This window comes from Oryctolagus cuniculus, chromosome X (genome assembly GCF_964237555.1).
Source record: "Oryctolagus cuniculus chromosome X, mOryCun1.1, whole genome shotgun sequence".
In the NCBI taxonomy this organism is placed as follows: Eukaryota; Metazoa; Chordata; class Mammalia; order Lagomorpha; family Leporidae; genus Oryctolagus; species Oryctolagus cuniculus.
In genome coordinates, this window is record NC_091453.1 from 86,483,494 (window position 1) to 86,498,918 (window position 15,425).

Genomic DNA, 15,425 nt, shown 5'->3' on the forward strand with positions numbered 1-15,425 from the left:
TTGAACCAATATACTTGATAACTCTAGACAGATAATAATATAGAAATATACATGAACAAAATTAACTTGGTCAAGAAAGACAATTTGAATAAACACAACTAAAAAAGTGACTGCAGACCCCTCATGGTTTTATAGACTTGTTTTCTCAAATGTTCAGGTAATGGGTAATTTCTATGTAATCTATAGACTATTCCAGAACTTAGAAAACTTACTTTTTATAAATTTCACTCAATGGTTAGCACACACACAACTAAGTAAAACTTTACCTTACATTACACATAGAACCCTAAGCAAAAAATGACATCATACCAAATAGAATTCTTTTCAAGAATTCAGCAAAGGGGCCAGGAGTTGTGGCACACCAGGTTAAGCCTCCACCTGCGATGCCGGCATCTTAAATGGGTATCTATTCCAGATCTGGTTGCTCCACTTCCAATCCAGCTCCCTGCTAATGCACCTTGGAAAGCAGTGGAAGATGGCCCAAGTACTTGAAGTCCTGCACCCAAGTGAGACACCTAGATGAATCTCCTGACTCCCAGCTCCCAGCTCTGGCTGTTGCAGCCATCTGGGGGAGTGAAAGAGTGAAAGAGTGAAACAGTGATTAAGACCTCTCTCTCTCTCTCTCTCTCTTCTCTTTTCCTCTTCCTATGGCTCTGCCTTTCAAATAAATAAAAAATAAATTCTAACAAAAAAAGAACTCATTGGAAGCCTGATATTATGAATTCCTTAAAAAATTTAGTATATTAGTAAAGTACAAAAATTACAAATTTAAGGCATGAAAAAGTCAGCCAGGGCTGGGCCAGGCCACCCAGATCTCCCACATAATGGTAGGGGCCTGAGAACTTGATCCACCATCTGCTACCTCTCAGGCTGCATTAGCAGGAAGGTGGATCAGAAGCAGAGTAGCCAAGACTGAAATTACTACTCTTATATGGGATATGGTCATCCCACGCATTGGCTTAACCCACTTCACTACAACACATGCACCTCAATTTTTATTTTAAAAGAAATGTCCTAAACCTCTTAACTTTTAAACTAAATAAAACATTCTTAATTAACTTGATACAAGGCATCCTTCAAAGATAGCAATAAAGTACTAGAAGCATTCCTATTAAATTCAGGAATAAGATAAGAAAATCTGTTACTACTGAGATTATTCAATACATCTCCGAAAATCCTACTCAAAGCAGTTATGTACAAAAAAGAAAAGAGGCCTAATTATCAGGAAGGGTCAAAATTCTAAGACTACAACTGGCATGCTTGAACATTCAGAAAAATCTGAAAAAGCCAACTGAAAAATATTATAATTAATGACAGTAACATGGCCACTTAAAATAGCAACATATTTAAATCAATACCTTGTACATACACCGAAATAAACAATTAGAAAATGTAAAGGAAAAAAATCTCACTCATATTAGCAGAAAAATTATTATAAAATACACCAGAGAAGAGTAAGCCCAACAAGAAATGAGTAAGATCTACATAATCTACTATAAATGCTTAGTGAGGGACATTTAAAAAGTGGATAATTAAAATGGATATCAAAAAGGAACTTTAAAAGCCTTATCAGATTTTAAAATGGAGTACAAGGCCACAGTAATCAAAACAATATGGTATTGTTTTAGTACCAAAAATAAAAAATAAAGTCTAGAAATAAAGCCCATGTATGTATACAAGAATATAGCATAGGACTATTCAATAATTGGCTTTCAGACAATACGTGATTGCAGGTGGGAAAAATAACATTCGAGTCCTATCTTGTGCCATAAACAAAAAATATACTCTAGGTGTATTAAAGATTTAAACATTTTAAGATTTATTTATTTATTTGTCAGGCAGAGCAATTGAGAGAGTAAGAGCGAGAGAGAGAAGAGAGGGAGAAAGAGATGGAGAGGACCTATGAAATTTAAATTTATTAAATAAAAGCTTTCTAAAAAAGGAAAAGAAGAAGAGAGAGGGATAAAGAGAGAGAAAATAGATCTTCCATCTGCTGGTTCACTCCCCAAATGGTCATAGCAGCCAGACCTGCACCAGGCTGAAACTAGGAACCAGGAACTCTATCCTGGTCTGCCACATGGGTGGCAAGGGCCCAAGTACTTAGGCCATTTTCTGGGAAAAGGGCATTCTTACACACTTTTGGTGGGATTATGTTTGAGACAAATCTTTCTGAGGATATTTTGGCAGGACTTGTCATATTTACATGGAAATACCCTTTATTCCAGCTCCCACTTCCAGGAGTGTATCTTATATCTTATAAAGAACACATACACAAGATACATAAAGTATTATTTGTAAGAGCACAACAAAGGATATGTATTAAGTTCCACATCAGTGGAACAGCTAAATAAATTAGAATATATCCATACTACAGTGAAGTATTGAGTACATAAAAGTGAGGTAGATATTTGTATATACTGATATGCAATCACTGTATTTTTGAGTGGAAAAAGTTTCAGAACAAAGCGACTGGTATGACCTCATCTTAACAACTACATGCTCCCCTTTACACATGTATCTGCACATTTATGTGTGCCAATATATGGAAAAAAGATATGGAACGATATATGCCAAATCATTTTAGAATGGTCACTCCTGGGATAGTGAGCCTTTACTTTTAACAATTCTGTATTGCTTGAGCATACAATGAATATATATTACTTCATTTTTTAAATATATAAAATTAAAACAAGAGGGCTCTATGTTAACTATTTTATAGCAACATCACTGAAATAGTTAATAGAAATCTAAACCTGGAATCTGCAGCAGTGTTAATCATCCCAGATGTGTATTTCTGAGGACTTGGCCTTTAAGCAAGTAGGTGTACAAAACCAACACATGCTCATGATTAAAGCTCAAACAGTACAAAAGGATATAAACAGCAAATTAAATCTTCCCCCTTTCTGACCAGAAACCTTATTACCCATTCATTAGAGGCAATTAAGAACTTCTTAGGAAGCCACCCAAATATTAAAAAGGCAAGTACTTAACACTATTTTTACTCTTCTCACATTACCTTTGAAGGATAATAATATTTATTAGCCACACTGACTACTATGTAGATCAGTGGCTCTTATGGGTACAATACATCACACATATGTTATGCTTAAATGCCTACATCACAGCAATCAATATTGAGCTGTGGTGATGTTTAAGGTCAAACGACACAAAAAGTAGCATAATTCAATCACAAGAAAATAACTAATTTCCTCTCAAAAATTTTTTAATAAGCTAAACCTTGGCAAGAATTTAGCTCATGGGGCCCACAGTGTGGTGTCCTGGGTTAAGCCGCCACCTGCATATGGGTGTCAGTTCAAGTCCTGGATTGTTTGCTTCCAATCTAGCTCATGGCTAAAGTACTCGGTAAGGCAGCAGAAGATGGCTCAAGTACTTCGGCCCCTGTCACCCAGGTAGAAGACGTGGATGGAGTTCCTGGCTCTTGGCTTCAGCTTGGCCCAGCCTTGACCATCATGGCCATTTGGGAAGTAAATCAGCAGATGGAAGATCTCTTTCCCTCTCTCTGGAACTCTCCCTTTCAAATATACAAATCCTTAAAAAAAATCTAGGTCAAAGGTTTAGTCCTTTTCATTTTACTTACACAGAATTATAATTTTTAAAGGAAGTTAAAGAAAAAAAGTATTTCTTCAACCGGTTTTCCTCCACTGCGTAGATACTCACTACATTCTGCTTTGTTGTTTCCTCCAGTGTCTGAATTACATACAGTCTGTTTCGACAGCGCATGCTATGTATATCTTCATAACGAACATTACCATATTTCTGCAAGAAACATGATTTCAGTGAATATTCATTCATAATAAACATCCACTTCTCCTCTTACAATTGAATTGCATCAGACTCAATTCTGAGGCCTTGGTTCTATTTCTAGCTATTTTTCTGACTTGCTCAGTGATTTTGCAGATTTTCACTGCCCACGTTTCAACTGCTGTATATATTCACTGGAGAGAATCCCGTCTACTATGTGTCTAGACTAAGCACAAGAGCACTGAAAAAAATCTTAGCCACTAAAAAGACATTATTTTTCATCTTTTTATACAGTGATAGATAATTAAAAGGGTTATCATTTGTGAAAGCAAATAAATTCAGTTTCATTTAATGAAAAGCAAATGGAGACAGAGGAAAATACAGTCTGGGAATAGGTCACAGAACTCATTTTTTTAAAGTGAAATTGGATTCTAAATTGTATCTTTAGTTGCGTTTTATTCTTAATATACCACTAGAGCTATAAATGTGCTACTGATCATTTTAAACATGCTATGTAAATTTATGATAAAAAAATCTTACCTCATTGGACTCTCTAATCAAATCTGTAATATCCACTCTAGTTTGACTGCTTTTCTCATCAGTCACATTTGAACCCTGCTGAACACTTGAAGGCAATGGGCTATCCTTATTAGTGACACTGTCAAAGAACCTATCCAAAAGTGATAGCAATATATGAATTAGTACAATTAAAACTATTAAAGCAGAGCAAAATGACAGCTACTTTCTCCCTAGTTATTCAGAGATTAACTTCTACCGAGAAGACACCAGAAGGTCTTATGAAGAAGAATTTGAAGATGGCTGGGATTGAGGAGAATTCTGATGGAGAGAATGGAGTGGTGAAGAAGTCACTGGTGGCGGGGGGAGCGGGAAGAGCACAAACGTGAAGGAAGCAAATAGACTCATAGAATACACAATGAACACCACACAGATCAGTACAAGTGGGAGAGAGGGTATGCAGAGGCATGACATGGGAACTAAATGAAGAAAGATACATTTTGGCTATATCACAGGGTTCTGAATGTCAGAGTGAGGCAGTTATATTATATTCTGTACATAATAGGATTTAATGCAGTATTATAACAGCTGTTCATTCAAATATTCACTCATTTAACATATCAAATATGTGTGCAACACATATACACACAAAACACACATATGTACATCAATACAAAATAGCATTGGTACAAAAGTCACTAGGAAATAAAATTCAACCTATTCAACTGAAACCATATGGAAACCAGAAAAATTTCCCCTCCTTGATATTTAGCATTATCAACTACCCTTTCTTCCCTTAAATTACTTTTACACAGAGAGACACTTAAGCTTAAACTGGGACCATGAAAGTCATAGCATACTGAACCAACAGTATTAGTGTAAAAGTTTAAGTAATCTAATGGTTCACTTCAAAGTGATTACTTTTGTTATATTCTATTTGGAGACAGAGGGTAGGGATTGAGGCTTAGTTCTTTCATTGAACTAGCTTTGTGACCCTGGGAAAAATTTAAGTTTCTAGGGCTCAGTTTCCTCATCTGTAAAATAAGGGACTCAACAGCGTAAACTCTCAGACCCCAGGTTTAAACGCTGTGGTTCTTACAATACCTGTTTAAAGCTGTCACGGCTTCAGCATCATCTTTGCATGCCAGTAGTCTGTCTAAATTATAGTCAAGGATTGCCAATCCCAGTTGTAAAATGGCCTTTATTCCATCATAGAAGAAACAGTCCACCACATTTACTGCACTTTCAATAGGCAGAACACTAATAAAAAGTGTGAGGAACCATGAAAGAGAAACTGAGGAAAAGAATGCCATATCGTTCATGTGTTCTGTCAGTTGAGGAAGGTGGTCCCTAATGAGTTCTTCAAAGACTGCTTGATCTACCAAGGCACCTGGAAAATACCAAAACAGCTTTTATAATGATTAGCTTTCAAAGGGATTTTTTTTCAATATCTTTCTACCTTTGTCAGCATGCTGATCTATCTCATCCCTTTTCCTTAATTATGGATTCTTTTAGTGCCTTTTATACATTTCATGTAATTTCTATTTTTCATCTGCTAGTATAGTCACACATCAAGAAGCACTTGAGAAATGCAATTCAAATTCATTTGGAGTATTTATTATTATATGCAGAGACCTATACTAGGTACCACAGAAGATATACCAATTAACAAAATGATCTCATCTTCAAAGAATTTAATATCGATTAGAACTTAAGATAAACACATGAATAACTTTAAGGAAAGACAGTATAGTCAATGACCTAGCCACAATGCTGAAAGCTTATAAGGCTACAATGGATAGAACATTCCTAAGTGTTTAAAAAAAGACTTATTTATTTGAAAGGCAGAGTGACAGAGAGGGACATACACACAGAGTGAGAGAGGGAGAGAGCAAGAGAGAGAGAGAGAGAGAGAGAGAAAATCTTGTACCCCGCTGATTCACTCCCCAGATGGCCACAACAGCTAAGCTGGTCCAGGCTGAAGCTAGTCTGAAATTCCATCCAGGTCACCCATGTGGGAAGCCTAAATTGAGTTTTGGGCTGCTGGCTTTGTTGCTGGCCCACTCCTGGCTGTTGTAGGCATTTGGAGAGTGAAACAGCAACGGAGATTTCCATTTGTCTGTCTCTGTGTCTACCTTTCAAATAAAATAAATAAAAATTTAAAAAGTGATTTCAAATTTTCAAAAAAGCAACATTCTTGCCAACCATAAATTCAGTACAAATTGTTTCTTATTATTTAGAATTGAGTATTTTGATATTTTGACATTGTATCTTGTATATTTCACAACCTAATTAATTCTGATTGGTATTTGGATAGATGAGATTAAATTGTTTAGAAAAGAAATATGTCTGTGAACATATACGTGTGTGTGCACACGTGCACATACGTATATATATATGCATATATATATATATATGCATTTGCTATTTTTTACCAATGATTCGACGATTGAAATAATCAGGCAACATTCGTTCACATACAGCAACCAGAAGCCAAAAAGCTTCTTCTTCTTTTGCATACAGAAGTAACACTGAAGTCAAAATGTTCATAGCCTAAAATTCATAGAAAAGATACAAAAATATAAACATTGCTCAGTTAATAATTACATTCCTTCTTCAAACACAATAGGTTTTAACTAACAAGAACTATTGAGGGGCCAGCACTGTGGTGTACCAGGTAAAGGTGCTGCCTGCAGCACCAGCAACCCATACGGGCGGGCGCCAGTTTGAGTCCTGGATGTTCTACTTCCAATCCAGCTTCCTGCTAATGGCCTGGGAAAAGTCACAGAGGATGGCCCAAGTGTTTCAGCCCCTGCCATCCACGTGGGAGAACTAGATGCAGCTCCTGGCTTCAACCTGGCCCAGTCCTGGCCGTTGTGGCCATTTGGGAAGTGAATCAGCAAATGGAAGATCTCTCTCTTTGTAACTCTGACTTTTTAAAGATTTATTTATTTATTTGAAAGGCAGAGTTGCAGAAAGAGGAGAGACAGAGACAAAGAGAGAGAGAGAGAGACAGAGAGAGATCCTCCATCTGCTGGTTCACTCTCCAAATTGCTGCAACAGCCAGACTGCGCCAGGCCAAAGCCAGGAACCAGGAATTCTTCCAGGTCTCCCACTTTGGGTACAGGGGCCCAAAGACTTGGGCCATCTTCCACTGCTTTCTAGGCACATTAGCAGGGAGCTGGATCAGAAGTGGAGCAGCTAGGACTTCAAACCAGCGCCCATATGGGATGCCAGCACTGCAGGTCACAGCCTTAACCCGCTGAGCCACAGAGCTGACCCCATTTTCTGCTTCTTCTAACCTTTCTTGTATACAAATGTCAGATCATTACTTTTATATAACATTGTCACATCACTTATTACAAAGGTAATAAATCTTTAATGTATAGAATTTGGAAAGTATAGTAAGGTGTGAAGAAGAAAATAAAACCTCCTGTATCCTACCTACCTAGAGATCAACACTGTTAACAAGTTGATTTATTTTTCTGCATTTTCTTTGCTTTTTCTCATGTAAAATTTGTATCAAACTGTATAATAAATCCTTACTTTTGAGTAATTATTGTAAATTTACCATGCTATTATTCTTCTAAAACAGTATTTTAATGGCTATTAAAAAATCTAAGTTGAATATAATTCAACCATTCTTCTATTGTGGCTGTTAGGTTGATTTCAATTTTTATTATATCACAATGCAAAGGATTTATTTGTATATAAATCTTCATCCAAGCATTTTACTATTTTCTCAGGACAGATATATAGAAATGAAATCATCTGACCAAAGGGTATTATTTTTAAAAAAAGATTTATTATTTATTTGAAAGGCAGAGTTACAGAGAGAGACAGAGAGACAGAGACAGAGAAAGATTTTGCACATGCTGGTTCACTCCCCAGATGGCTGCAACAGCCAGGGCTGGGCCAGGCCAAAGCCAAGAGCCAGAGTTTCCTCCAGGTCTCCCACATGGGTACAGGGGCCTAAGAACTTGGGCCATCTTATGCTACTTTTCCCAGGCCATTAGCAGGGAGCTGGACAGGAAGTGGAGCAGCAAGGACTCAAACCAGTGCCCATGTGGGATGCTGGCAATCATAGGTAGATGCTTAACCTTCTATACCACACAACCTGGCCCCTAAAGGGTATTATTTTTTTCAAGACTTGATATTGTCACCAAATTATACTCCAGAATGACTGTACCAATTTATATTTCTGGACAATAGTGTTTGAATGTCTATTTCACTGTACCTGTGCCAATATAGATAACTATAATAATAATCATCGTTGCTGATAGTGAAGATGGTATCTCATTGTTTTAATTTCTTTAAGGCTGAACCTTGTTTTTCTTCTTTTTAATTTATATATAGTAATTGTACATATTTACGGGGCATAGTGTTATAATCCAACAGATGTATACAATATGTAATTATCAAACCTGTTTAATTAGCATTTCCCTCTTCTTATATATTTATCATTTCTTTGTGTTTGGAACCTTCAAACTCCTCTCTTGTAGTTCTCCATAAAATACATAATAACTGAGTGTAAACTATATCAATCTGTATTTTCTATTCTATTCTGTGACTAATGTTTTCATATTCATTGCTCATTTTTGTGTTTTAGTACCTTTCTAATATATTTACATATTAAGTATTTCAATTCTTTGCCATATCTGGCAGTGTTTGATCTCAAATGTAGTTCTTACTCTATTATTCAGTTGTAAGAGAAGCCATAAAAGGAGAGGGGGCATAGTGAGAATGGCAGAGTAAGGACTTCCAAAATGTTCTCCTCCTTAAAAGCCACAAGAATGCTGGCAAAAATCATCAGACTCAATTTGTTTCAGAAATTTGGAAATTAACCAATAGCTTCAGTAGTATTTATTTAGGAAAATGGCTGAATTTCAGTTAAAATACTGAGCTCTGTGACATTTTAAATTGTCCTATTCCCATCCACCTTCCCCCACCCAGCTTCATGGTGGCCTTAAAAACCAGCATCCAGTAATCATGGTGAAAACCAGGACCTAGTAGTCCCTGGAGGGAAAAGAATGGGTTTGGAAATCCTTCAAAGCCCCATTCCCACAGAACTGTCATTATGTGATCTGTCTTGTGCTTCTTGGGAAGACATTCTTCACAAGCTGCCTTTATTTGCCCTCAGAGCTCATTCAGTAGGAAAAGCCTTTTTCCACAGAGTGTGTTTGTTGAAAATAAGAAGCAGCACATGTTAAAACACATGGATGTGAAGCAGTGGATAAATGACAGGGCCAAACAGGAGGCTAGTGAAAGGTGAAGAGGAAAGGCAGGGTGTTTGAAAACCCGATATTTTCCTGGGAACTTAGCAGGCTATGTACATGCATACTGCTTTATGCACACTCATAACTGTATACATGCTGAGGAAGAAAACAAAGAACAGAAAAAAGCCTAAACTCTCACCTCTGGCTAATCGTAAGGCTGTGTGCGAGTAGAAAGATAGAGAGGGGCTGGCAGTGTGGCATAGAGGGTAAAGCCGCCTCCTGAGGCACCTGCATTCCGCATAGGTGCTGGTTTGTATCCCAGCTGCTCCACTTCTGATCCAGCTCCTTGCTAATGTGCCTCAGAAAAGCAGCAGATGCTAGCCTAAGTGTTTGGGCCCCTGAACCCATTCGGGAGACCTAGATGAAGTTCCTAGCTCCTGGGTTTAGCCTGTCCCAGAGCTGGCCACTGCAGCCATTGGGGGAGTGAACCAGTAAATAGAAGATATCTTCCTCTCTCTGTCTCTATCTGTCTCTCTCTCTTCATCTCTCTCTGTAAGTCTAACTTTCAAATAAATAAATTTTTAAAAAAGAAAATGATAGAGAATGGAAAAAAAAAACAGAGAAAAATAAACAAAATCAAAAGTTGGTTCCTTGAAAATATAAAAAAAATCAAAAACATTGAAACATCTTTAGATAGCCTAACAAAATTATAAAAACAAACTAAAGGCAAGTAAGGGAGAAGTAGAGAGGGGCTCAAATTATTATAACCAGGAAATCGAGAATATTAGTAACAACCTTACAGAAGTAGCCGGCGCCGTGGCTCAGTAGGCTAATCCTCCACCTTGCGGCGCCGGCACACCGGGTTCTAGTCCCGGTTGGGGCGCCGGATTCTGTCCCGGTTGCCCCTCTTCCAGGCCAGCTCTCTGCTATGGCCAGGGAGTGCAGTGGAGGATGGCCCAGGTGCTTGGGCCCTGCACCCCATGGGAGACCAGGAAAAGCACCTGGCTCCTGGCTCCTGCCAGGATCAGCGCGGTGCGCCGGCTGCAGCGGCGGCCATTGGAGGGTGAACCAACGGCAAAGGAAGACCTTTCTCTCTGCGTCTCTCTCTCTCACTATCCACTCTGCCTGTCAAAAAAAAAAAAAAAAAAAAGGATTATAAGGGAATATGATGAATAATTTTATGCTAACAAATTAAATAACCTAGATAAAATGTGCAAGCTTTGACTAACTCCAGAAGAAACAGAAAAATCAGAATAGCTCTATAAGAAGTAGAGTTTGAGTTAGTAATGAAAATATTTCCCACAAAGAAAACTCTAAGAACAGATGGCTTTACTGGCAAATTCTACGGAACATTTAAAGAATTAACATCGGGGCTGGCGCTGTGGCATAGCAGGTAAAGCCGCCACAAGTGGTGCCAGCATCCCATATGGGTGCTGGTTCAAGTCCTGGCTGTTCCTCTTTTGATCCAGCACTCTGCTATGGCCTGGGAGAGCAGTGAAAGATGGCTCAAGTGTTTGGGTCCCTGCACTCACGTGGGAGACCTGGAAGAAGCTCCTGGCTCCTGATCAGCCCAACTCTGGACATTGCAGCCATTTGGTGAGTGAACCAGTGGATGGAAGACCTTTCTCTCTGTCTGTAACTCTCCCTCTCAAATAAGTAAATAAATAAATCTTTAAAAAAAGAATTAACATCAATACTCCATAAACTATTCAAAATTAGAAGAGAATGAAATGCTACCCAACTCATTCTAAGAAACCTTTACACCAAAATTAGACAAAGGCATCATAAGAAAACTATCAATATATTTTATTTAGATAAATGTAAAAATCCTCAACAAAATACCATGAAACCAACCTAGTAACTCATAAAAAGGGTTATACACCAAGACCATGTAGGATTTATCTTGGGAATTCAAGAGGGGTACAACATACGAAAATGAATTAATATAATATGCCATTTTAGTAAAGGGAAAAAAAAAGACATGATCACCTCAATGGACCCAGAAAGATAATCTGGTAAAACTCAACACTCTTTCATGATGAAAACACTCAACAAGCCAGGAATATAAGAAAATTTTCTCAGTCTGATAAAGAGAATTTATAGAAATCCTACAGGTAAGACTATACTTTATGATCAAAGACCAATTCCCTTCCCCTAAGATACATACCAAGATAGGGATATACATTCCCATCACTTTTTTTTTTTTTTTTACAGGCAGAGTGGACAGTGAGAGAGAGAGACAGAGAGAAAGGTCTTCCTTTGCCGTTGGTTCGCCCTCCAATGGCCGCCGCGGCTGGCGTGCTGCGGCCGGCGCACCACACTGATCCAATGGCAGGAGCCAGGTGCTTCTCCTGGTCTCCCATGGGGTGCAGGGCCCAAGCACTTGGGCCATCCTCCACTGCACTCCCGGGCCACAGCAGAGAGCTGGCCTGGAAGAGGGGCAACCGGGACAGAATCCGGTGCCCCGACTGGGACTAGAACCCGGTGTGCCAGCGCCGCAAGGCGGATGATTAGCCTAGTGAGCCACGGCACCGGCCCCCATCACTTCTATTCAACATTGTACTGAAGGTACCAGTGAGGTCAATTAGGGGAAGAGGGGGGAAAGGCATCCAGAGTGAAATGGAAGAAGTAAAAGTATCACTATTCAGATTCTACTACTATTTTTCTAAAGACTTATTTATTTACTTGAAAGAGAAGGAGGGAGAGAGACAGACATACAGACCTTCCATCTGCTGGATCACAACTCAAAGAGCCACAATGACCAGGGTTGGGCCAGGCTGAAGCCAGGAGCCTGGAACTCCATCCGGGTCTCCCACATAGGTAGCAGGAGCCCAAGTACTTGGGCCATCCTCCTCTGCCTTTCCAGGTGAATTAACAGGGAGGTGGACTGGAAGTAGAGCACCCATATGGAATGCTGGCATTACAGGCAGTGGGCTAATTTGCTGTGCCACAATGCTAGTCCCTGATTTCAATATTTTATATGTATAAAATCCTAAGGACTCCATTAAACAATCTACTAGAACTAGTAAATAAGTTCAGCAAGGATACAGGATATGAGATCGATATTCACAAAAATCAATTTTACATCTACTGGCAGCAAAGAATAAAAAAAGAAATGTAGAAAATAATTCAATTTATTATAATATCAAACAGATTAAAATACTTTAAAAAGTAACATAATAAAGTAAGTGCAAGACTTGCACACTGAAAACTATAAAATTGAAGTACTAAATAGGGGCCAGTGCTGTGGCATAGCAGGTTAAGCTGCTGCCTGCAGTGCTGGCATTCCATATGGGTACTGGCTCGAGTTCCAGCTGTTCCACTTCCAATCCAGCTCCCTGCTAATGCGCCTGGGAAAGCAGCAGAAGATGGCCCAAATACTTGGGCCCCTGCACCCATATGGAAGACCCAGATGAAGCTCCTGGCTCCTAGCTTTGCTGTGGCCTAGCCCTGGCCATTTCAGTCATATGGGGAGTAAACCAGCAGATGGAAGGTTTTCTTTCTTTCTTTCTTTCTTTCTTTCTTTCTTTCTTTCTTTCTTTCTTTCTTTCTTTCTTTCTCTCTCTCTCTCTCTCTCTCTTTCTCTCTCTCTCTCTCTCTTTCTCTCTCTCTCTCTGCCTTTCAAATAGATAAATCTTAAAGAGAACTAAATAAAAGGCAAGGAAAGACATACTGTATTCATGGATTAGAAGACTTAGTATTGTTAGTTTGTAATATTCAAGTTCATATACAGATATAACAAAATGACTATCAAAACCTCAGTTGTTTTTTTAAAGAAATGGACAAACTGACCCAAAAATTCATATGGAAATGCAAGAGATTCAATAGTCAAAACAATCTTGGAGAAAAAGAACAGAGCTAACTTATACTTCCTAATTTCAAAACTTACTACACAAATGCAGTTATCAAAGCAGTGTGGTACTGAAATCAGAACAGAAATATAAATAAATGGAATAAAATTCAGAGCCCAGAAATAAGCCCTAACATTTATTGCCATGATTTTCAACAAGGGTGCAAAGGGAGGTTGCAATCAAAAAGAGAGATAATAGAAAGTGTTGTCAACAATGTAGGGAAATTGGAACCCTTATTCACTTTACATAAAGTGTAAAATGGCACAGTCTCTTTGGAAAGTAGTTTGGCAGTGTGTCAACATGTGAAATATAGAGTTAGCTTATAATCCAGCAATTTGACTTCGAGGTATATACCAACAGAATTAAAAACAATGTCCACACTAAAACTTGTACACAAATATTCATAGCAGCATTATTCACAACAGCTAACACATGGAAACAACTCAAATGTCCATCAACTTTTGAACAGATAAAACATAGTATATGCATACAATAGAATATTAGTCATAATGAGGAATGAAGTCCTGACACTTGCTAAAATATAGATGAACCTCAAAAACAATAAACTACAGGAAAGAAGGCAGGAATAGAAGATCATACATCGTATCATTCCATTTATATAAAATTTCCATAATGGGCATAACACAGAAAGCAGATTACTGATTGCCTGGGTTGACAGTAGGGAGAATAGGGAATCAACTGCTAATGGGCATGGGGCTTCTTTTTGGGTTGATGAAAATTTTCTACAATTAGTGCTGATGGTTGCAAGAGTTTGTGAATATATTAAAAATCATGGGGCTAGTGTTGTGGCATAGTGGGTAAAGTAGCTGCCTGAAACACCGTCATTCCACTTGAACACCAGTTCGTATCCCAGCTGCTTCACTGACAATCCAACTCCCTGTTAAAGGTCTGGAAAAAGCAGTGGAAGACGTCCTAAGTGTCTGGACCACTGCTACCCACATGGGAGGCCTGGAAGAAGTTCTTGGCTCCTGGCTTTAGCATGGCTCAGCTCTGACCCACTGTGGCCACCTGGGGAGTGAACCAGCGGATGGCAGATCTCTCTCTCTGTCTCTCGCTAACTCTGACTTTCAAATCAACAAAAAAATCTTCAAAAAATAAAAAATAATAATCATTAAAAGATGAAGTTCATGAGGATGGTGTTATGGCACAGTAGATTAAGCCATCGATGCTAGCATCCCATTATTGTAGCATAGATCCAAGTCCTAATTGCTCTGCTTCTGATCCAGTTTCCTGACAATGTGACTGGGAAAGCAGCAGAAGATGGCCCAAGCACTTTGGCCCCTGCCACCCATGTAGGAGACACTGATGCAGTTCTGGGCTCCTGGCTTTGGTCTGGCCCAGCCCTAGGTGTTTGTAGTCACTTGGAGAGTGAACCAGCGGATGGAAGATCTCTTTTTCTCTGTCTCTCCCTCTCTCTGTGTCATTCTTTCAATAAATAAATCTTTAAAAAAGGTGAAATTTGTGGCATGTGAATTATATTTCAATATAGAAAGGTGACAGCTAGAATTAAAGAAAAGATGATGTTAGATAGCTAGATAAGCAAGCCAATCAGTCATGATGTTTGTATGTATAGGTCACATGGGTTTTCATCAAAAGCAAAAACTGCCTATCATATTAAATTCAAACTTTTTTCCCATGCTTTAAAGATTTTCCATGATCTTGTCACACACAAACTTATTTACTTCTTGATTCCAACACAAACCTAGCCAGTCTGATCCCCACTGCAGTCTTATTCTTGCCTGAATTTTATCACTCATATGGTTACCTTAGCCCAGAATACCTTTCCTCCTGCCCTCTATACTTTTTTTAAAGCAGTATTTTTTAAAAGATCTATTTATTTATTTGAAAGAATTACACAGAAAGAGGAGAGGCAGAGAGAGAAAGAGAAAGAGAAAGAGAAAGAGAAAGAGAGAGAGAGAGAGAGAGAGAGAGAGAGAGAGACACGTCTGGCCGCAATGGCCAGAGCTGCGCCGAGCTGAAGCCAGGAGCAAAGAGCTTCTTCTGGGTCTCCCACATGCGTGCAGGGGCCCAAGGACTTGGGCCATCTTCCACTGCTATC

The 15,425-nt window shown here is 38.7% G+C and overlaps 1 protein-coding gene across 1 annotated transcript in view; it reads right to left on the reverse strand.

The window, feature by feature from the left end:
- The window catches only part of TBC1D8B (TBC1 domain family member 8B), an 88,770-nt gene that overhangs the window by 20,119 nt on the left and 53,226 nt on the right, over positions 1-15,425 (reverse strand). The window contains exons 11-14 of the mRNA XM_002720152.5: positions 6,714-6,831; positions 5,383-5,668; positions 4,303-4,432; positions 3,679-3,777 (exon numbers count right to left, since the gene is read on the reverse strand). Of these exons, the coding sequence (XP_002720198.2) occupies positions 3,679-3,777; positions 4,303-4,432; positions 5,383-5,668; positions 6,714-6,831 (633 nt within the window). The remainder of the gene's footprint in view (positions 1-3,678; positions 3,778-4,302; positions 4,433-5,382; positions 5,669-6,713; positions 6,832-15,425) is intronic.